At 38.2% G+C, this 22,693-nt stretch overlaps 1 protein-coding gene across 2 annotated transcripts in view; it reads right to left on the bottom strand.

Annotated features, from left to right (window-relative positions):
- The window catches only part of snx7 (sorting nexin 7), a 118,324-nt gene extending 96,052 nt beyond the window's left edge, over window positions 1-22,272 (bottom strand). The window contains exons 1-5 of one of the 2 annotated variants that reach the window (XM_051933201.1): window positions 22,042-22,272; window positions 9,242-9,424; window positions 6,495-6,605; window positions 6,043-6,207; window positions 2,108-2,306 (exon numbers count right to left, since the gene is read on the bottom strand). In XM_051933201.1, the coding sequence (XP_051789161.1) occupies window positions 2,108-2,306; window positions 6,043-6,207; window positions 6,495-6,605; window positions 9,242-9,424; window positions 22,042-22,212 (829 nt within the window). In that variant the 5' untranslated portion in view covers window positions 22,213-22,272. The remainder of the gene's footprint in view (window positions 1-2,107; window positions 2,307-6,042; window positions 6,208-6,494; window positions 6,606-9,241; window positions 9,425-22,041) is intronic. The other variant, XM_028811123.2, reaches the window with a different exon arrangement.
- Window positions 22,273-22,693: the final 421 nt, after the last annotated feature.

Raw genomic sequence — 22,693 nt, 5'->3', positions numbered from 1 at the left:
ATTAATGCTATGCTAACGTATATGTTCTGCGTCGTGCTCAGAGGAGGTTTTATGGAAATGATGAAGCAGAAGTGAAACAGAGGCAAAGTCAAAAATAGCACTAGCCAAAAGGGTAAACAGAAAACTGAAGAAGAAGCGGTGTCCTGGAAAGGAAAAAGAGACATGTTCATGTTTGCTATACGTATAATCAGGTGTGAAGTAGAAGGAGAAAGTTTGGCAATGCTCAATGAAATGCAAAGCTCAATGGTTAGCAAACATGCGATAAAGTTCCAGTGAGGGTGCAGGTGGGGTGGCTCTGGGTGTAGGTGTTGCTTCGCTAGAAGTATAAAGGGAAGGGAGTGTGAAGAAGAGGCAGAACTGGTGTCCTCCAACCCAAGACAAACCGGGACGAATGGCATGAGTGTAAATTTAACAGATCTCCCATGAGCTACTCCATTGTAACATACATTTGGCTCTACTGACTTTGAATGGGGGACCTGCCCCGCACTCCACCCTCCGCATGCGTATCTGATTACTTTGAGCTTGTCTGCCCCATACTACATTTACCTTTGCAAAATTTTAAAGGGGGACTACATATAACTGATGAAAAACATGAAAAGAAATTCCTGAGTGAATAAAATAAATAGACATTATTCCTGCTGACCAGCTTCAATTCAGAAGAATACACTTTCCTGTAATATTGTTTTGCAGTGACCATCAACAAAAGCCAGGAGACTAAGAAAAGTATAAATTGGTCTATGGTAGGGATGTTTTACTCATGAGCAATTGTACATAGCATGTTCAAGGGTACGCAGTACCAATGACCTAACAATGTTACTATTACTTATTATTTGATTGAACCCTTAACCAGGATTAGACAGGCAGGTGAACTGACTAGTTCAAGGTCACACAGTGCGAAAACCAAGATTTGAACCCACAAACTCAGGGTTTGAAATCCTAGGTCCAAAACCACTATACCACATTGCCTGCCAAAAATATCAGCCCTTGGTTTTTAAAAAAAAACTACAAATATTGCATTCTGAAAAGTAATTAGTTACATAGTACTTTTGATACATCCGATTAACCAACACCAGTATAACTGACGCCCACTATCTTATAAAATATCCCACGTGAAGCGTGTAACACAGCTACTCTAATTATAAGGTGCAGGTAGATGGAGCCTATCACCGCAAAAAAACTGAGCACAGGCATACAATTTATGCAATACAACATGCACCTTGGTATTGGGTTTGCTGCATATTTTTAATACGTCTTTGGGTACGAAACAGGAGTTGTATCTAATGACAATTTGGGCGGTTTTAGTTCATGTTTGACTTTTTCATTCACAGTTTATTTAAATGCAAAGCAGCAGCATCAAACCCAGACTCCTGGAGTTGAGAGACAATAGCACTAACCATGCCGCTGCACGTTAGGATTTAAATAAATAATAGTACAGCTGCAGCACAAGCACAATGACTTTTCAGAGCTGTAAGTCTAATGAACATATCCTGGATAACCTTGATACTTCGGGTCAAAATCCATAGGTAACACGTCTACCAGAATTTACTATAGCAGGATGCCTTACAGGCAATTCACCACCACTTTTAGCTTCACTGACAGATAAAATGAAATTGCTAAGGATCAAATAGTGAATTTGTGATTTGGATTCAACTGCTTTCTAGCTTACAGTAAGTCATGCAATTAAAAGCAATATTACTACTATAGATAAGCAGGACACTTCCCAGAGAAAGAAGAAAAGGGCCAAGCAGAAAGCAACATAACACATATAAAGAAGGTAACTTCATACACGGATGCATCTAAAACCAGATGGCACAATGTGAGGTAAAGAAATGATACAAAGTTGTTATATTCGAGAAAGGTCTGTGACATAATCCAATGCTGGTTGGAAGGGCTCTGCCCTCACGCAGCCACATAAAGGATAGAATATGTTCAAAAAATGTAATAGATTGAAATATTATGAGAAGAAAGACATTTTAGAGGGATGTGCTTCAAGAAATGTGCTCATGCTTTAAGCAATAATGAAACATGCTCTAGGAACAAAAACATATTCTCATATTTTGTATAGTGAGATGCTAACTTTCAAATACAAGAGAAAATGAATTTTTACCCCTTTGTTCTTTGATAATCCTCTGTGTGATTTTATCCATCATTCCAATTTTCTGACCAAAGGATTCTACGTAGTCATTCATTGCAACAAATTCTTCAGGGCGTTGCTTAATGCCTCTAACAGAAGCAGCAACGGCTTTCACAGTTTCCCCCATTTTACTAAGTAAACCAGGGCCCTGTTTTTTATGGGAAGTGAGCTCCTATCATAAGAAAAGGAAAAAATAGTGCTGAAAACAGTTGAAAATGTATGTTTCTTCTGCTTAGTAAAATGTAAAGAAATCATTAATTTCAAGTTAAGATTCAAGGTAACGTTTATTGTGTACAGAGCACAATGAAACTTTTACTTGCATACCTCCTCAGTATAGTGACAAAGTAACAATACCATGAAAAAGAAACATGCATATTAAAAAAAACAGTCAATCAAATAACATATACAGAGTGTAACATACTGTATAAGGACACGTACACTATTTATTTATTGATCAGGAATCTCGTATGTGACAGCAATTTCAGCCTTGCTTTCGGACATTCTACATATTTATCACTTTGTTATAAGTTCACAGGTCAATTTCTAGTATCTGCCACCACCTTGTTATTTACTTAATGGACACTTGCTTGTAATTTTATTATCTTAGATAGCATCATCATACCATTTTAAATTTTTCTTTGTTCTCCTTCTTTTACACACTGTCGTGAGAGTGAGCCTGGCGAGTGTCCAACAGAGACTAATTTTATGATTTCATGTAGAAGATAAAGAATGTAGCACAGACTCTAACCCAAGTTTTGCTTCCATTCCCACTATAGATGCTGTCCCACCTTAAAACAATGAACAACACTTCTGGTGGCTCTGGCATAAAAGAAGATCCAGACAGGAATTTGTCTTTAATCTGACCACAAAGCTCTACTGTGCACTTTGCCTGGATGTCCAGCAGTGATCCTTCCTGATATTTACACATTTTTGTCATCATTAAACAAGGATCCTCCGGCAGGTCCCGCACTCTTAAGTCTCTCTTGTTTTATCTACTACACCATCAATCTAATTTACACACTTATTTAATACAACTTAATCTGTAGCTATTCTGGAATCATTTCATTCAGTCTGGAAAGAGATACGAGTCTAACGTGTATGTCTTTCTGCTATTGTGTAATGAATTCTCCAACCATTCATTTTTCTGAACTTGCCTATTGCAGTTCAGGGTTACGAGGAGCTGGAATCTACACAGGAAGCACTGAGTACGGGACAGTAAGGAGGTATGATGGAGCCTTAACCTGTCACACTGCATACTCATGGAAACATAAAAATTCACTCGGTCAGTTTTGAAATACCGCCATTGTCTTTGGGTTGCAGGAATAAAAACAGAGCAACGTAGAAAAACAAAAACACACAGAGATACTAAAGATATAGAAATTACACATGGACCTAGGCCATGCACATATTTAATCAGTAACTTGTAAACCACCAGTATAATTCATCTATTCATCCATTGTCTAACCTGTCTGCTTACTTCTGGGTCATACGGATTGACAGCTGATCCTAGCATCACTAGGAGAAAGGCAGGAAGCACCTATGGATGGGGCACCTGTCCACTGTAAGGCACAGTCACTCACACTCACAACCATTTACATGAAGTCAATTAACCTCACATAAAGGAATTTGAAACATGAGAGAAAAAACCTCAACAAGACCAGGTAGAAAGTGCAAACTCCACACAAATGCAGAATGGTAGATCTGTTGAGTAGCAGCACTGACCACATTTCCACAGCTAGCTACAGTGGTGTGAAAAACTATTTGCCTCCTTCCTGATTTCTTATTCTTTTGCATGTTTGTCACACAAAATGTTTCTGATCATCAAACACATTTAACCATTAGTCAAATATAACACAAGTAAACACAAAATGCAGTTTGTAAATGGAGGTTTTTATTATTTAGGGAGAAAAAAAAATCCAAACCTACATGGCCCTGTGTGAAAAAGTAATTGCCCCCTGAACCTAATAACTGGTTGGGCCACCCTTAGCAGCAATAACTGCAATCAAGCGTTTGCGATAACTTGCAATGAGTCTTTTACAGCGCTCTGGAGGAATTTTGGCCCACTCATCTTTGCAAAATTGTTGTAATTCAGCTTTATTTGAGGGTTTTCTAGCATGAACCGCCTTTTTAAGGTCATGCCATAGCATCTCAATTGGATTCAGGTCAGGACTTTGACTAGGCCACTCCAAAGTCTTCATTTTGTTTTTCTTCAGCCATTCAGAGGTGGATTTGCTGGTGTGTTTTGGGTCATTGTCCTGTTGCAGCACCCAAGATCGCTTCAGCTTGAGTTGACGAACAGATGGCCGGACATTCTCCTTCAGGATTTTTTGGTAGACAGTAGAATTCATGGTTCCATCTATCACAGCAAGCCTTCCAGGTCCTGAAGCAGCAAAACAACCCCAGACCATCACACTACCACCACCATATTTTACTGTTGGTATGATGTTCTTTTTCTGAAATGCTGTGTTCCTTTTACGCCAGATGTAACAGGACATTTGCCTTCCAAAAAGTTCAACTTTTGTCTCATCAGTCCACAAGGTATTTTCCCAAAAGTCTTGGCAATCATTGAGATGTTTCTTAGCAAAATTGAGACGAGCCCTAATGTTCTTTTTGCTTAACAGTGGTTTGCGTCTTGGACATCTGCCATGCAGGCCGTTTTTGCCCAGTCTCTTTCTTATGGTGGAGTCGTGAACACTGACCTTAATTGAGGCAAGTGAGGCCTGCAATTCTTTAGACGTTGTCCTGGGGTCTTTTGTGACCTCTCGGATGAGTCGTCTCTGCGCTCTTGGGGTAATTTTGGTCGGCCGGCCACTTCTGGGAAGGTTCACCACTGTTCCATGTTTTTGCCATTTGTGGATAATGGCTCTCACTGTGGTTCGCTGGAGTCCCAAAGCTTTAGAAATGGCTTTATAACCTTTACCAGACTGATAGATCTCAATTACTTCTGTTCTCATTTGTTCCTGAATTTCTTTGGATCTTGGCATGATGTCTAGCTTTTGAGGTGCTTTTGGTCTACTTCTCTGTGTCAGGCAGCTTCTATTTAAGTGATTTCTTGATTGAAACAGGTGTGGCATTAATCAGGCCTGGGGGTGGCTACGGAAATTGAACTCAGGTGTGATACACCACAGTTAGGTTATTTTTTAACAAGGGGGCAATTACTTTTTCACACAGGGCGATGTAGGTTTGGATTTTTTTTCTCCCTAAATAATAAAAACCATCATTTAAAAACTGCATTTTGTGTTTACTTGTGTTATATTTGACTAATGGTTAAATGTGTTTGATGATCAGAAACATTTTGTGTGACAAACATGCAAAAGAATAAGAAATCAGGAAGGGGGCAAATAGTTTTTCACAACACTGTATATCATTAATGTACGTTTAAAATTATACTGTTCAGCAGGATACAAAAAAAAAAAATTAAAAGAATGTCAGAATTCACACAAATTACTCTGAATGTGGAATTCACTAGGACAGCACAGCAGCGGGCGGAATCTGTGAACCCACACTCCTTTTCCAGGCAACATGTTTACTTATCTTATAATGATGAACCACCCACAGCCATCAGTTTACTTAAAGCTGCTGACTACTCCCCACACATGAGATAAGAATTTAGGATATTCGTTTATTCTGCATTTCCAGTACTTGAAGTAAACCCAATATGATCCAAGGCAATCAGGTCTTTGACAGGCAATCTAATCCATCCACACTGGCTCTTAGGAGACAAAGATAACACTGATGCAGAGACAAAGTAATTATGTATCATCTACTGTATTGTTTTGCCAGTATTACATTGTTGATTCACATATTAAGGTGTAACCAGTAACAGCACTGCAGTTTTCAGTGGCACCACTTAAGGCAGTGTGCTTTGTGGAAAGTATGGAGCTGTTCACAGTAGGTAACACACTTACCCAGGCCTGAGCTGTAAGGAACACTTTAAAATCCTCATTTGAAGACAATATGGGGTGATCTGCAATTCGGTTTAAAAATTTATGGAGTGCTTTTCTGCGTGTCTCAATAAAGTCATCATTAAATCTCTCCACCATTCCCTTCATTATAAACTTTTCTGGCAAAGGCTAGAATTAAATTACAAAAGAAGAGTTAACCAAATAATCCATGTGGTACTTCATCAATTTAAACTAATAAGCATATACTGAATGCTGTCTGCACAACGAAAAATCATAGCAATAAGACAGCAATAACTGCTGAAATAATTCATTAAAAAAAATATTAGATGTTTTATTGTTGATTTACAGTTAAAGACAGTGCCAACAAGAACCTTCACTAAAATAAAGTACACTTTAAATATATAACAGGATGAAACGTATAATGCTCAGTCTAAAAAATTCAAAATCATCCATACATGAATAATTAAAGTAGGATGGGCCTCTTCCAGTTTTCCTTTCAGCCAAAGGAAATCTTGATACCGTCTACGCACTTCATATTCACAGGAGTCAAATTCACTGCGGGTGGTCTGGAAAAAAAAACATTAACAGTACCGATGAAAAAAAATGAAATTTGTTTTAAAATGCATCACAGAATTTTCATTAGTTAAAAAATGCAAGGCAGCAAAAAGCAGAGGTCTGTTATGTTTCCTGTGTCCTTACATGATGTACTATATTATTACAGATTTAAATTTTAATATTACATAAGTATATAATTTAAAATTAAATTATATAGATTTATTTCTGCATACATAAAATTTTTACTATGTCAGACATAGATGTGGCAGCAGTTGGTAGAACTGCTGTCTAACAGATCCAATGTCTTTGCACATCAGTGTGTGCTCTCTTCAGGTGGTAAAGTTTCCTACCCACACTGACTGATGAGGCACGTGTGTTAGGTTAACTGCTGATTCTCTGTGTGTGGGTGTGCGAGTGGGCACTGAAAATGACTGGTGTCCTGTCCAGGGCAGTTCCAGTTATTCACCTGTTCTCTTCCACAAAGACACATGTGCCTTGGTGTATTAACACTATATAAGTGAGTACATGCAGCTCTTCTCACTGATGAAGATGCTCTAGAGTACAACTAAGTTTAAAAAGGCAATCTTTGAGATAAGACCATTCTGAAAAAACGTGCAAGAAGGAATGTACAGGCTGAAGAAACTTTAACAGAACCAATCCATGAGGTGTGCCAATAAATGACAGTGAAAGATATGCCCTCAGTTTCAGCATTGGCCATTCCTTGAATTTTGTTTTGAGAGAAACGATTTTCTGATTCCTCTCTTTTTCTTTTCTGAGGTGAGTCAGCTAAGCATGTTTGATTCCACTGAAGCTGAATGCAACCCCTAGCGCCTGTTATGTCAGCACAAACTCCAAATAGATAGTCATCTATGTTTTTCCAGTCATGACTGACTGTTTCAGCCACCCAAGCTGATCGTCTGTGCTGTTACTTAGATTTGCAGAGTAGAAACTGGCAGCTCATGGGGTTCTTTAGATTTTATCTCTTTAAACCCATACATTACATTTGCTGGTTACAGACAATAGATCTTCCATGTTAACAAATGTGTCCTGCTACACTTACTGAACAAATAATTAGGAACACTATACTACAGTAATACTGCGTAGGGCCAACTTGTGCTTTCAAAACAGCCTCAATTCTGTGTGGCATGGATTCCATGAATTGGTAGAAACTTTCCTTTGAGATTCTGGTCCAGGTGAACATGATGCATCACACACAAACTTGTCAGCTGCACATTCATGCTTCAAATGTCTTGTTCTATCACATCACAATGGTGTACTATTAGATTCAGAATTGGTGACTGGGAAGGGCACTGAAGAATATTGTTGTGCTCATGAAACCAGCTGGAGAAGACTGTGGCTTTGTGACATGGTGCATTATCATGCTGGAAGTAGCCACTACAAAACAGGTAAATTGTGGCCATAAAGAGAGGCACATGGTCTGCAGCAATATTCAAATAGGCCGTAATATTAAAGCAATGATTGATTGGTATTAAAGGGCTCAAAGGGCACCAAGAAAACATTCCCCATACCATTACACCACCACCAGGGACTGTTGACACAAGGCAGGTTGGGTGCTTAAATTCACACCGTGGGTGCCAAATTCTGACACTGTTATTTATGTGCGTCAGCAGAAATCAAGATTCATAAGATCAGGCCACGTTTTTCCAGTCTGCAGCTGTTCAGTTTTTGGTAAGCCTGTGCCCACTGCAACCTCAGCTTCCACTTTTTTGGCTGACAGGAGTGGAACCCGACGTGTTCTTCTGTTGTTGAAGCCCAACTGCCTTAAGACTCAATGTGTTGTGCATTCTGAGATGCTTTGCTGCTCACCACAGTTGAAAAGAGTGGTTATCCGAGTTACCATAGACTTTCTGTCAGCTCAAACCAGTCTGGCCATTCTCCTCTAACCCCTCTCATTAGCAAGGCATTTGCATCTGCAGAGCTGCAGCTCACTGGATGTTTCTTTGCACCATTCTTAGTAAACTCTATAGACTGTTGTGTGTGAAAATCCCAAGAGATCAACAGTCACAGAAATAGTCAAACCAGCCTGCAATCATGCCACGGTTGAAATCACTGAGATCAAACTTCTCCCCATTCTGATGTTTGATGTGAACATTAACTTAAGCTCCTGACCTGCATCTGCATGACTTATTGCACTACACTCCTGTCACATGATTAGATACCTGCATGACTAATCAGGTGTACAGGTGTTTGTAATAATTTGCGCAGAAAGTGTATATTATTTACTGATGTTATACAACTTTGTTCAAAAACACTTGGATATGGTAAAAATGTGTAAACTCCATGCAAGTCAAACTAAGACACATCTGCTATGAGTAGGCCATGTTAAAGCACCAATGGTAGTGATATAAAACAGTAACGTCTGGCATCTAACACCCCTGTTGTTGATTTTTTTTTGTTTCATATTTTGCCCAGTTTCAAATTCTACAAGGATTTATTCTATGATATGCATCATCATAGGTTAAAGGGTTGGTCCAAAGTTACATGCTACCTACTGACGCAGATGTATCATATAATAAGAGGGCCTAATGCTTAAAGAAAGGTAAAAATTAGAAGTGATTATATAACATAATATATTAAAAAAAAAATCACCTATCTCATAAGATTACAACTACAGAAATTACCTTACCTTTGTTACAATTCGATACGTAATAAAAGTTTCTATGGCTGTCACATGACTTTCAGGGTCACCAACAGTGATAAATAAATCTTTTGAGTCATGCTCTTCCTCAAATCTGTACTGATTGATCATGGATCCTGGAGATGTTGGTAGAGATGTGTTAATGGAGCTTGCATCAGTAAAGGTGGCATCCTAATAAGGAAAAAAAAAAAAAAATCACATAATTCAACTTTAACATCTGGAACCCCATACTGTTTTCATTATAAATTATCAGAATACGTTAGAAACCCGGATCAACAAACTTGGATCAAGTATTATACCTACTGCATATTTTTTTTCCAGCCTGTGTCTTGGACCAGACCTCTAAAACCAGGACTTAGAACATTATCTGTCCGTACATTCATCCACTCACCAAGGTTATTATAGTTTTGCTTTTTTATATTAGTTTTTATTTCTGTATTTTTTCTGACTTTACTTGGAAATTCAGTTTAGTTTTAGTTTTCCTTAATCATATATATTTTTAGTTTTAATTTAGTTTTTATTTCACAAAGACATTTCTATTTTATTTTTATACCTATTAGTTTCAGTTTTAGTAATTATGGTACAGTTAAAGAGCTACTATTGAGTTTAGTTTTGTGTCATAATCAGACACAAGACTTCAATAGCCCACGCATAAGAACAGTAAACCCATAATGAGTAGAGCAACAGCAGGTAATCGGAGTATGGATGGGCACAAAACGACAGAGACAACATCGGAGATTAGGAGCAATATATACATTATCTAAACCTATTTATCCAGAGCAGGATCACAGGAACCTGGAGCCTACCCCAGCAGGTTTGGATGCAAGGCAGGAAAAATCCCTGGCATGCAATATGTATGATATGGCTGATGATAAGAACAAAAAGAATATGATATTTCTATTATCTGTTTTAAGAGAGAAAGAAAAATTTAAAAAAGGGGGACAAATATTTTAAAACATAATTCTGCTACTGGATTATTTTCACAATATCAGGTATTTTGAGCTGTGAATGTAAACTAAAAAAAGATAAATTAATAAATATAGCATAAATATAAAAATACATTAGTATCTTTACTTTTTCACCAGTTGGCAGAATCTCTTCGCCTACCTACCTGTAGTTCAATAGAGACATTGCCAACTCAGGAATTTTACCAGGTTTGTATCGCTTCATTGTTAAACGACTTTTTTGATGATGACCTAATCAGTCTCTCGATCAGTGCCGTTTTATTTTCAAAAAGGATTTCTCCTGTGTGAAGTGGCAGGTGAATTATTGTCAACAAAACGCAGGCACCTCAGAAATAAACTGAACCTCGGGATTTTTCTGTCCGTACGGTAAAGGTTTTGTTGAGCAGCACATTATCACTTCAGCCATTTGAATTACATCTTGATATGCAACAAGCGCAAAGAAAGGTGGCCTGTAAATCGCTTTCTATTTCACACGCTTTACGCACGTATTCAGCTTGCTCTGTCACCGCAAATGCTGTGTGAACACAGTCATCAGCCGACGTTCACTGGCTGAATATATGCAGGTGGCTCATGGTGGATGACTTTGTTTTACAGTTAAAAGTTACAAGGGTTAAAGACTAACGTCAAGAATATTCATTCAAAAATTTAAACTAAAATATTTTTAGTAAATTATTATTTTATTTCACTTAGTCTTTCCAGTTACTTTAATAGTTTCATTTAGTTTTAGTTTTTCATTTCGGTTTTGTTAATTATTTTATTTCAGTTTACGAAAATGTTTTTTAATAATAGTTTCAGTCTTGATTTTAGTTTTCGTTAACTATAATAACCTTGCCACTTACTACAGTGAATGTACTGTATGTACATTGTAAATGTGCAATTCAGAAGAGGTCATCCACCTGAAGTTAAGCCAGTACTTTGATGGACGACCATCTAGGAATCCCTGTGGTCTGAATGTGGATCTTAATGCCCCAATGATGTGTAAAAATGGCACTACCCTTCAGATGAGACATAGAAATCAAAGTCCTGACTCTGTTGTCAAAAACAATCCCTGAGCATCCTTTGTAAAAAGTAGGGTGTATATCCTGATGTCCAGGCTAAACAGCCCACCACGGCCTAGTCATTCTGGCCCCCTAATCATCCCATCTCTAACTGGCTAACTATCTCTCACCCCTTCACCACCTAAAATTTAACGTGTGGTGAGCGTACTGGGGCAAAATGGCTGCTGTCGCATCATACAGGTGATGCTGCACATTAGTGGTGATCGAAGTGTCTCCCCACTCACTATGTAATGCGCTTTGAGTAGTTGGAAGAGCTATATGTAAAGAATGATTATTATTAAAGCAGCCACTGCATCACTGTATGCATGTTTTTTCTTTTCTTTTTACCAAGCATCCAAGACTGCAGTGAAATGGTGGATCATTGATTCTTTTTGTGAATGAGTCCAGGATGGATTTCCAGGTTATATCAGAGGGCCTATCACTCTACCAGCCTAAGACACACTGTTATTTCAGTAGAAGATAACATGGTAAATGAAAAGGCATTGTTCTCTTACCATCACTACACAAAGTGTGCAACACTGTTCATCACAAACTCTGTCACGGCACATCAACACACTAAATTTTATTAGAAAGTTGACACATAAGCTTAGGACAAGAAAAGTCAAAGATTGAGAAAAGGCAAGCCTATTATCATCATTAGTAACAGAACTGTAAAACACGTGCATTTTATATAGGTAGTTACTACTTTTCCTTCTATTTTCATCAGTAATGACAAGGAATTTAATGTTAAGTGTCACACTAGGGAAAGCATGGCAAATCGAAATGCAGCTGACCCCAGTTGAGCAGTGCGAAGCATAGCTGGTGGCAAAACTGTGCAAGCAAAGGACAAGGCAGATCACTGTAACATTACAGAGCAGCTCAGAGTTTTCAAACTGAGATCCATGACCTGGAATGAAGAGATCACTACAGCTGTAGCACCACACAAGGAAATTTGCCTGCCCACATATAACAGACAAATAACCACACAGAAATTCACCACCTGACAGCACAGCGTTTAAGACCCCACCTGACACCAACCACAAAACCACAGTGGAATTGAAGACCACGAGTGGTCACTTGAATTGGTCAATGGGAAGAATCTCGAAGGAGGGCAGAGTAATGGTCCCGTCACAGTGCTGGAAAATTGCATCAGCCTGGGGATGACTTCAGTACCAAGTCAGCAGCAATATGAGCTGGCATTCCATTTGTTCAAATGAGTAGTTTCAGTACCTGCTGCAAGGGAGCCTAAAAAAAAAGGCAAGCCCACCACAGTTGCATGATCCCCAACTAGTGCATCTAAGTAAGCTGTCCTTCTAAGAAAAGGAAGTTACACAAAAGAACATGAAACACGTTATATAAATCACTGCATGCAATGTAACCTAATTCATGTTATATGTCTTTTGTTCTTGATTCTTTATTTATGTTGATCATTCTTTATTTTTAGTTTTGCCTATGTTAGGGGTGGGCAGATTCAGTCCTGGAGGGCCGCAGTGGCTACAGGTTTTTGCTCCAACCCAGTTGCTTAATAAGAAGCACTTATTGCTCAAGTAACACTTCTGCTTCATTTTAGTTGTCTTGGTTGTTAAGATTTTGAACCTTTATTACTTATTTCAGTATTAAACAGATGTAGTCTTGGTTTTTAATTGTTCTTTATTAGCAATAAGATGCAAATGACAAAAGAAACCAGCAGTTCTCCATTTAGCTTGTTTCCATTTACACCTGCGTGGATTTATCATGTACTATTGGGTTTAATGAAATACTTGGAAGGAAAGTGAAGAGACAAAAGTGAAGCACTGAGAATAACCCATTTGTTTTAGACTTCAAATTATTTGGATGATATCCTTAGAAAGGAAAAAAAATCTAGGATATCAGAATGACTCGACATAGCAGAGTTAAAGCACTAGAAATCCATGAAATTAAATAATTGAGAAGGATTGTTTTTTAATTAAGTAACTGGGTTGGAACAAAAACCAGCAACCACTGCGGCCCTCCAGGACTGACTTTGCCCACCCGTGGTCTATGTATGTAAGCTGCCTTTGTTATGTTCCATGGGGTTTGTGGGTGGTCTCACAAGAGGTGGGGCTACCTGACAATCGCCACAAGGAAATCTGCCCTACAAATCCGGAGGGTCTTCTGCAGTTCCTGGTGGTTAATTTCTAATTTGCTTAGGAGTTTTGGTGAGTTACTAAGTGGCTTCTGTGCTTAATGCAAAATATTGGGCTTTTCAACCTGTTTATTCAGTCTTAGGACTACACTTTGAATTTATGTTTTGAGGCTTAGTTTACATTGGATTACCTTACTGTTTTAAGCAACTCCATTTTGCATCTTTGTGAGTGTCAACCATATTGATCGGTAAAACATAATTACTGGTCATCAGTTTTTTCTAGTATAACATTATGGTTGTTCTCCACATGGTAATGCACTGTAACGCACTGTAAATAAGCAAACTTTTGCAATTCAACATGATATTACACAGTTTCATTACCTGTTTTGCATGCTTCATTTTCTCTGAAGGCATCTTTTGTATTTCTGAAGTTATGATAATCTGACATGTAATTTAACTATTGCTCTTGTGTGTCTATTTAAATGAAGAACATGTCTCTAAGGGGGTCTATGTCAGGGATTGCAGTGAGGCAAGACAATTAATTTCCCAAAGCAAATTTAAAATAATCACATAATCTAGAAGACTATTCATTATTCTATAATGAAAGATAACTGAACAACAATCACTGGCATTCCTTCTTATTAGGCATATACTGTATTATGTATATCAAAGCATCTAATACAATGCACACTAAATGTTACATATTCTATAACATGTACTGTAAATTGTACATTATGTTGTCTGAATTGCATATATTATATTAGTATATTATATATATCCCCTTGGGATTAATAACGTATCTATCTATCTAGTAAATATCATGTAATCAATACTATGTGCACTTCTGGGTTTCAATTTACAAATAATCTTAAAACAGAATAAAAAAAGTATTTAATAAAATTAGGCAGGTTCTAATCATAGACAGACAGATAGAACTTTCTTTGCACCCTGGGGGAAATTTGGCTTTTTACAGAAGCTCTTTAAATAAATCCATAGGTAGATAGAGAGATAAATAAACACATACATCCATACATACACACTATGGGCTGAACACACACCAGAATGACTAAAAAGCAGGAGAAGTACAAAGAAAGAAAACTTCTGACTCGGCAGTCCCAGTGAGGCATTATGCAGACGTATTAGTGTTGGCATAAAGGAGCCTGCCTTGCGCCCTTGTTGGCTGGGACTGGCTCCAGCAGACCTCCGTGACCCTGTAGTTAGGATATAGTGGGTTGGATAATGGATGGATAAAGGAGCCCCCAGGAGCATTTCTTCAAATACTTCTGATGAATGATTCATTGGCTGAAAGTCCTCAGTGTCCGTGTGTCAGAGTGAGGCTGTGCATCATTGTTCAAAATGGCACTCAGGTGTGTTTAAATTTTCTCCAGGGGGTCCAGTGTGCATCCTATAACTGAGCTTGCCCTTTTAATTAGTTACTGAGCATCTCTTGAAGTGATGCTACCAGCCCAGCACACCACAGTGTAGAAAACCACACTGGCCAACACAGAGTTGTAGAGGATAACTGTAAGTGTTATTGTACCAAAAAATAATAATAATTTCCAGACAGATGGTTACCACACTTAAATTCATGTCCAGGTCTGTACAGCCATATGGCAGACTCACTAACCACTATGTTACAATACCTTTTTGGAAGGGTCGGATTTGCATTGGTTAATGGTGCTGCCACATGGATTCGCCATCTTGGACTTGAATTGAGCTCCAAATTTCTGGATGTGTGAAGTCTGCATCTACCTGGGATTTTCTCCACATACTCTGGTTTTCCTTCTGGATCCTAAAAGCATTCTTGCTACATTAATTGGCCACTCTAAATTGGCACTGTGCAAAAGGCAATATGGGTGTCTGCATAAGTGGGCTACTAATAGATACTGTAGCTGCTCTCTCACCAGCATTTGTTTTGCTTTAACAATCCAGTGTTTCCAGGATAGCTTTTCATCCCCATGACCCTGAACTGGAGAATGTTGTTACAGTACTCTCTAAAGCAGGGGTCTCCAACTCCAGTCCTAGAGAGCTACGGTGGCTGCAGGTTTTCATTCTAACTCTTTTCTTAATTAATGACCAGATTTTGCTGGTATTTAACTATTTCCCTTTATTTTAATTGAGTTTTCTTGTGACTCTGACCACTCAATTGACACCTAAACATAAATTTGATGTGAAGTGAGCCAACAGATGACCAACTAAGTTGGAGCCACAAACTCCAACCAACTTCACTTCATTCAATTTCTTAATTTGAAGCCAATTCTCGTTGCTAGTTAAACCCATTATTTAATTCCATGGCACTCATTTTGCCATGGCACACATTTCCAAAATGGTTGATTTTCTTTTTTAAGAGCGCTGTCAAAATGTTTTGTGGACCTGAGCAGATCAACATTACTGAGGCCTCCACCTTTCTTTATTTTCAGTTATTGTGTGATGGACGCAGGTTGTTGTTTATGTGTTTGTACATTTTGTGTATTAATATTGTTTGGTTGTTAATTAATAACAAAAGAAATAATTAAGGGGCCTGAGTCTTAAGTTGTGCATCAATTAAAATTAAGGCAAAGAGTTAATTAGCAGCAAAATCTGGTCACGAATTAAAAAAAGGGTTAGAATGAAAACCTGTAGCCACAGTAGCATTCCAGGACTAGAGTTGGAGACCCTGCTCTGAATTAACTCATCAGTGGTTAGGGTGCTGCTGTTAATGACACTCTGACACACAGTGAAACAAGCAAAACTGAGCAGTGCCACATACAAAATAATGTACTGTAGCAGAAAGTGACTAGTTAATTTTCAAGACCAAGTGAATTGCCAAAGAGAGAAAATCTGAACATTGGTACTGCAAAAAAAAAAAAAGTCGCAAATGATTTTTTTTTAGCAAATTAATTTGTTCCAACTGTATTTTCAGTCTCGACTGTATTCACTTTGACAGCTGCTCTCTTTTCGCCAAGAGAAATCCACACGTGCATAACCAAGCAAAGCCCTCACCAGAAAAACTGGCAGCACTTTTGTATGAGGCAGTGAGCTCTCGTCTTTGTTCTTTCATAATGGAGTACTATTAAAACAAAGCCCGAGTCATGTACAGTCAGCAAAACACACTCACTCAGACTGAGTTATGTTCTATACTCCAAAAACTCTCAATAAACAATGCAGTGGTGTGTTGTATGAATCTGACAACAATCAATACATTTTCTGAGTCTGTTAATCTGGGCTTCTACAGTCTAACATTTGAGAATTTGAAAACAAAACACTCCCAGATCTGAAATTTGTAATTCCCTTGACAATCAACATCTTATGACCCTGAACTGGAAAACATGACTCATGAAATAAATATTTGGAGAATTGTGTATTTCTCGTTCTTCAGTTTTGAAAATACAGTTAATCCATACATTTTTATCTGGCTTATATAAGATGTAGTTATGGATCCTAATTCTATTATCTGTTGATCTGCACACAGCTCAGTAAATAAATTGATTCATTTGATTCGCTTTATTCACTTCAGGAGCTCGGAATCAGAGCCAAACGTAAAGCAATGCAGAAAATACCCTGGGCAGGCCACTATTCTAATGCAGTACACACACACCCTGCCACCTTTCACACACCAGTTAACACAACATGGGTGCTTTTATAACATAAGAGGGAAAAGCCACCAAGACACAGGAGAACATAGCAAAGCTACATAGAAAGACCAAAGGCCGAAATTTGAACCCAACAATCTGGAATTGTGAAGCTGCACTGCTATCCACTGCAACATTGTGGCATCCATTCAGCAAATACATTAAATATTTGATTTGTATTATACACACTATTTGAATATTCATCTATATACTGTATTTTTCAATGTTAATCATTCCAGTGCAATGTCTTGGGGAACCATGGCTGCATCCTATTCCAGTAGACATGGGTGCAAAGAGGGAACCAGCAATGGATGTGATGCCAGTCTACTTCAGGGCAGTATCATAGCTACTGTATATAAAGATGAGTTGGCACTTGTTTGTTTGTATGTATGTTTGTTTCTTCCAGCAACACACAGAAATGGTCTTATATATATTAAATAACCAGCATAGCATATTGGCTATATAGCAGGGGCTCCCAAGTTCAGTCCTGGGGTACCACAGTGGCCGCAGGGTGTCATTCCAACCAGTTTCACAAATAGTTCAGTCTTTCATCTAAATGATCTAATTGTAAAGAAGAAATGAAATGTGAAGTGAGTGAGCCAACAGAAGACAAGCTAAGTGAGGGCCTCAAACTTCAACCAGTTTAATTCCAACTAACTGCTTAATGAGATGCCGATTCTTGTTAATTTCGCCGCTTCTTTAATTTCGTGGCTTGTTGCTGCTCTCGTGGTGCAACAGTAGACATTTCTGAAATTGTTGATGCTCTCTTTCTAAAAGCACTGATCAAATGTTTTGGGGACCTGAGCAGATTGACATTCCTGACACCTTCATCTTTCTTTATTTTCAGATACTGTATGACGGACACCAGTTGTTTTGGCTCATTTTGTATCTCATTATCATTTGGCTGCTAATTAAGAAAAAAGAAACAATTAAGGGGTCTGAATATTCAAGAGCAAGTCAAATAAAATTAGTTCAAAAGAAGTTAATTAGCAGCAAAAACAGGTCACTAAGAAAATGGTTACAATGAAAACCTGCAGCCACAGTGGTCCTCCAGGACCGGAGCTGGCGACCCCTGTAGTATATTTGCATGTAAATAAACATGAGAAATTTGCATTTTTGCCATAACTTTAAATGTTTCTCATACTATATTCTTTTTAATTCTCCATATTTTGTATTCAATTATTGATGGTCAGCCCAGACAAAGGTGCAAATGACATGAGTACTAAAGGGAAAATTCACTTACAGTATAATAAAGCAAGGCTTAAATAGTCAGAACATAAAAATAAGCAAGATCTTAAAAAACAAGAAAAAGAAAAATGCTTAAAAGTTTCCCACACACAAATGCCTGATACATTCCCCTAAAACAAGGGTCTCCAACTCCAGTCCTGGAGAGTTACTGTGGCTGCAGGTTTTCATTCTAACTCTTTTCATAATTAGTGGCCAGATTTTGCTGCTAATTAACTCTCTGCCTTAATTTTAATTGCTGCACAACTTAAGACTCAGGCCCCTTAACTATTTCTTTTTTCTTTAATTAGCAACCAAACAATATTAAGACACAAAATGTACCAACACATAAACACCAACCTGCGTCCATCACACAATAACTGAAAATAAAGAAAGGTGGAGGCCTCAGTAATGTTGATCTGCTCAGGTCTACAAAACATTTTGACAGCGCTCTTAAAAAAGAAAATCAACCATTTTGGAAATGTGTGCTATGGCAGAATGAGTGCCTTGGAATTAAATAACAGGTTTAACTAGCAACGAGAATTGGCTTCAAATTAAGAAACTGAATGAAGTGAAGTTGGTTGGAGTTTGAGGCCCCAACTCAGTTGGTCATCTGTTGGCTCACTTCACATTAAATTTATGTTTAAGTGCCATTTAAGGACGGCAGCGGTCAGAGTTTCAAGAAAAGTCAATAAAAATAAAGGGAAATAGTTAATTAGCAGCAAAAACTGGTCACTAATTAAGAAAAGAGTTAGAATGAAAACTTGCAGCCACAGTAGCTCTCTAGGACTGGAGTTGGAGAACCCTGCCCTAATACTTTAGCAAACACATTTTGCAAATTTTGTATTGACACAAAAGAGGCAGAAAATGGGGAATAACAGCTTGTTTAATACATGCAGGAGTCCAGTCAAAAACAGCAGGTGGGTGGCGTGAACATCTGCTTAGTTAAGGGGGTCCACAGGACTGAATTTGGGGTGGAACGAGTATCACAAAATACTTAAGTGTGACCTTTTTTATTACATATGCCACCTTAAATTGCAACAAATAACTCCAGAGACAGCATGACCCCCAGCTAGGGCAACATGAGACCATGACAAAAAGGGTGACTCTGATATCATCAGGCTTCTGTTGTTACAGAATTAATATTTACTGTAAACTAATCAGCTTTAATTTCAGTCCACAGATCAAAAATTCAAGAAGCATATTAAAAACAAAAACACATGGAGTAAATTATTGATAAACGTAAGGTGCTATGTTGCAAAAGTTTCAATACTTGGACATCAAAGTTTTGTGTCCCTACTTTCAAAAACATGACTGACGAATCAATGGACCCGTAAACTTAAACCTGTTACTTTTTGAAACACCTCACATCTGTGTGAAACCTCTAAGTACAAAAATGAGTGGAGAACACTCCAGATTTCTTTACTCTAAAATTTACAGCAAATGCTGAGTCAATACAAGTACGCTGAATGTTTGATCACAATAAATACACTGTACACTACCTAAATGTTTCTGCCTGTTCAGTGAAGAATTCCACCTACTAAGCACTAAGGAAGTTACAAGTAATTAAAAGCCACTGTATGCATAATGTTAACGTTGCAGAGACTGATTCCAATACATTCATGCAAACAACAAGCCAAACAAACATCTTCCATTTGTGAATATGACAAGGTCACTCTTTTGGGACAGACTCTGTGGCACTGACATACCGTATCGGTCATAAACGAATTGATGGAAGCACTTTATTTAAATTTATGTTGGTATATCTCGCATACTGAAAGGTCTCTTTTATCCATTCATTTCTACACAACATGACCTGGAAAAAGTTACACACTACAAAAGAACTAATGAGCATGCTCTAAAAGTAATGAGGCGAGAAACCAAAAGGTGTAGCGACATCACCACCTTATGGTGAGAACATGCTATTGTAGCTGCCCAGGTTTAAAGAATATTGCTATCACAAGGTTAAAAATTCAAGACCCTAGTGATGTGTATGAACTGGTGTCAGGAGTTAAGACAAGATTTTGTATATTTGAGTCCTCAAAAGAAGATGGCCTGCAGAGTGTTTGGCATAAACCCGCAGTAGTGACAGGTGAACTTTAGAGCTGACATATTGAGCCTGTCTGGAGAAATAGTGCAACAGCTCGCACACAAGAGGTGTGTTTAGATTTGGATCTGGTCATCCATGCTCTCAAAAATAATGTTTTATTAATGGCACTTCACTGGGCAGTGTGGTTCCTCATTGAATCATTGCTTAACAAGGAACTATTTGTTCCTGAGGAGGGTTCTTTGCATATGATATCAGTTCTTTGGGATTTGAAAAAGGTTTCTAATATACAGACAAAGCAGAAATCTTTAATGTATATTAGAGTGATCGTAGGATACTAACAAATAAAAAACGGAACTTAGCCTGTGCTATTTTATGCAGCAACAGTCTGTTTAAAATCATAAACCAGTTGGTATTTCACAAATCTGTTATCATCTGTTCATGTCTATTTATTGATTCTTTTACAGATCTAAAAAAAAAAAAATGGTTCTTTCCTGAACTTTCACATGGCTGGTTCTCTCAGAAGCCAAAAACGGCTACCCTAATTATCACTTTGGCACCTTAGAGGCTAGTCACCTAATGGTCTCAAGTTTGACTTTGAAGGGTACTGTAAAAAGCTTTTCTTTTTTTATGACACCTTACTCAGTTTACTAATGTCATCCTAGCCTGACTTTTGCCTCATAGAACACTGCCGTTTTAATCAGACTTTCCTCATCAGTCACTTGTACAGGGCATTCAAAATGACTGGTATCTCTAATAAGAGATTAAAAGAAATGTGAAACATATTCATCACTGTAATTTGCCAGAACTAGAATACTTTGATTTGTCCGAAATATATTTTTTTTATTTTGGACCACAAAGGTACTACTGTAAATTATAATGTCAACTTGCTATTGTAGATTGTACATCCGAGACTACGAACTTCCGCTAGCCCCTGTTCTAAAATCAATTAAAAAAAATATATCAATCAAATCAGAGATTAAAGACGCACTTGTGGATGAAGTATCAACGTTAACAGGTTATCCATTTTATTTATTTATTTGTTCCTCTATTTAGGGAATAGAGGTGTTGGAGCGTGCTTATTATGCGCTGAAGTGGGCACACATTAGTTTATGAAAATAATACGAGTTATGTCTAGAAAGAAAATCTTGGGTTCTAGAACAACTGAATATCACTTCTATTGTTCCATATACGTTGAAATCGTGCATTCTAACTGAACATTAAGTTTAGCTACGAGCATCATCCAGATCGGACTTGCAGCGCAAAGTCTGCAGCTACTCTACAGCCCATAAAACCCTGCATCACGATCGGGGATTACAGTCCCCAAGCAGAATTAGGAAAAAACAATTTCAAAGCCGTGGCATCGCTATGCAGGCCATGACTAGTTATGCGAACGTTGAACTAACACAACGATTACACGTCCTATTATATATCCCGTGGCCAAAGGCTAGCTAGTGCATTGTAACGGCGGTGCTGTGATGATACACTAGTAGGTCGCGTGATGTGACGGAATTCCCGATCCAGGCGCACTCTGCTCTAAAAGAAGTTCGTATGCTTAGATCGAGAGTAACCTTTGAAATGTCTTCTCTGCCCGAGTCCGCGAACTTTGGAATGCAAGCATTCAACTGACTTTTATGTCTTAGAAGCAAACACCGCTGCCTTTATTTCCCCGCCATGTTTTGCTTACGTTTGATTTAACTTTATTGTTGAGCTAAAGGAAATCCCGACAGAGAGCCACGTAGCAGGGCTCAAGCAAGGCTGTTCCTTATTTTTTAAAGGGAAATCACCCCATGTGTTTACCTTGCTGAAAACTTCTAAGTCATCATCTTCATCCAGCTCCAGCATGTGCCGCGAGAAATCCGGAGAATTAAGTGCTGGGTTACACCTGGGAGTGGACGCTGAACTTAAGCTTTCATTCTCCATGCTAATCGGGTGCAAGCTGTTGCAACCGACGAGAGCAGCAAAACGCATGAAAAAAGCTAAAACCTGAGAGCGCTTTCGGATTGCAGTAGCGCGGCTTACTGCGCAACAGCGGAAACCGTTGCCTGGCAGGAAAAAAAAAAGTAGGCGAGATATCCTGAAATAGTGCCATCCGTGCCTCGGCAGTTTTATGTGCGTTTCTCTCCGATCGCAATTACTACTTCGGTTTGATTCTTGATAGAACTAGCAATATGGTGGTGGTTAGAACCACATCGTATAAATGCCTTGCAGCGTATTTGTGTTATGCTGTTGGTGTCCGATCACATCTTCTTTCATCATCATGTGAAGTTGTGTTAACTTTTACCCAGGTGGAACTCTGCAAATATCAGTTATTTACTTATATCATGTAGAGCTATTTTTTTTATTTAAATGCTCTCTCTATGTTATATCGCAACGAGAGATTAAGGCTGTTCAGATCAAAAAATATGAGTGGATGATACGACACGATGTTAACTTTAAACATTCAATTTCA

The sequence above is a fragment of the Erpetoichthys calabaricus genome, chromosome 10 (genome assembly GCF_900747795.2).
Source record: "Erpetoichthys calabaricus chromosome 10, fErpCal1.3, whole genome shotgun sequence".
Taxonomy (NCBI): domain Eukaryota; kingdom Metazoa; phylum Chordata; class Cladistia; order Polypteriformes; family Polypteridae; genus Erpetoichthys; species Erpetoichthys calabaricus.
This window is presented reverse-complemented; position numbering and strand designations above follow the sequence as displayed.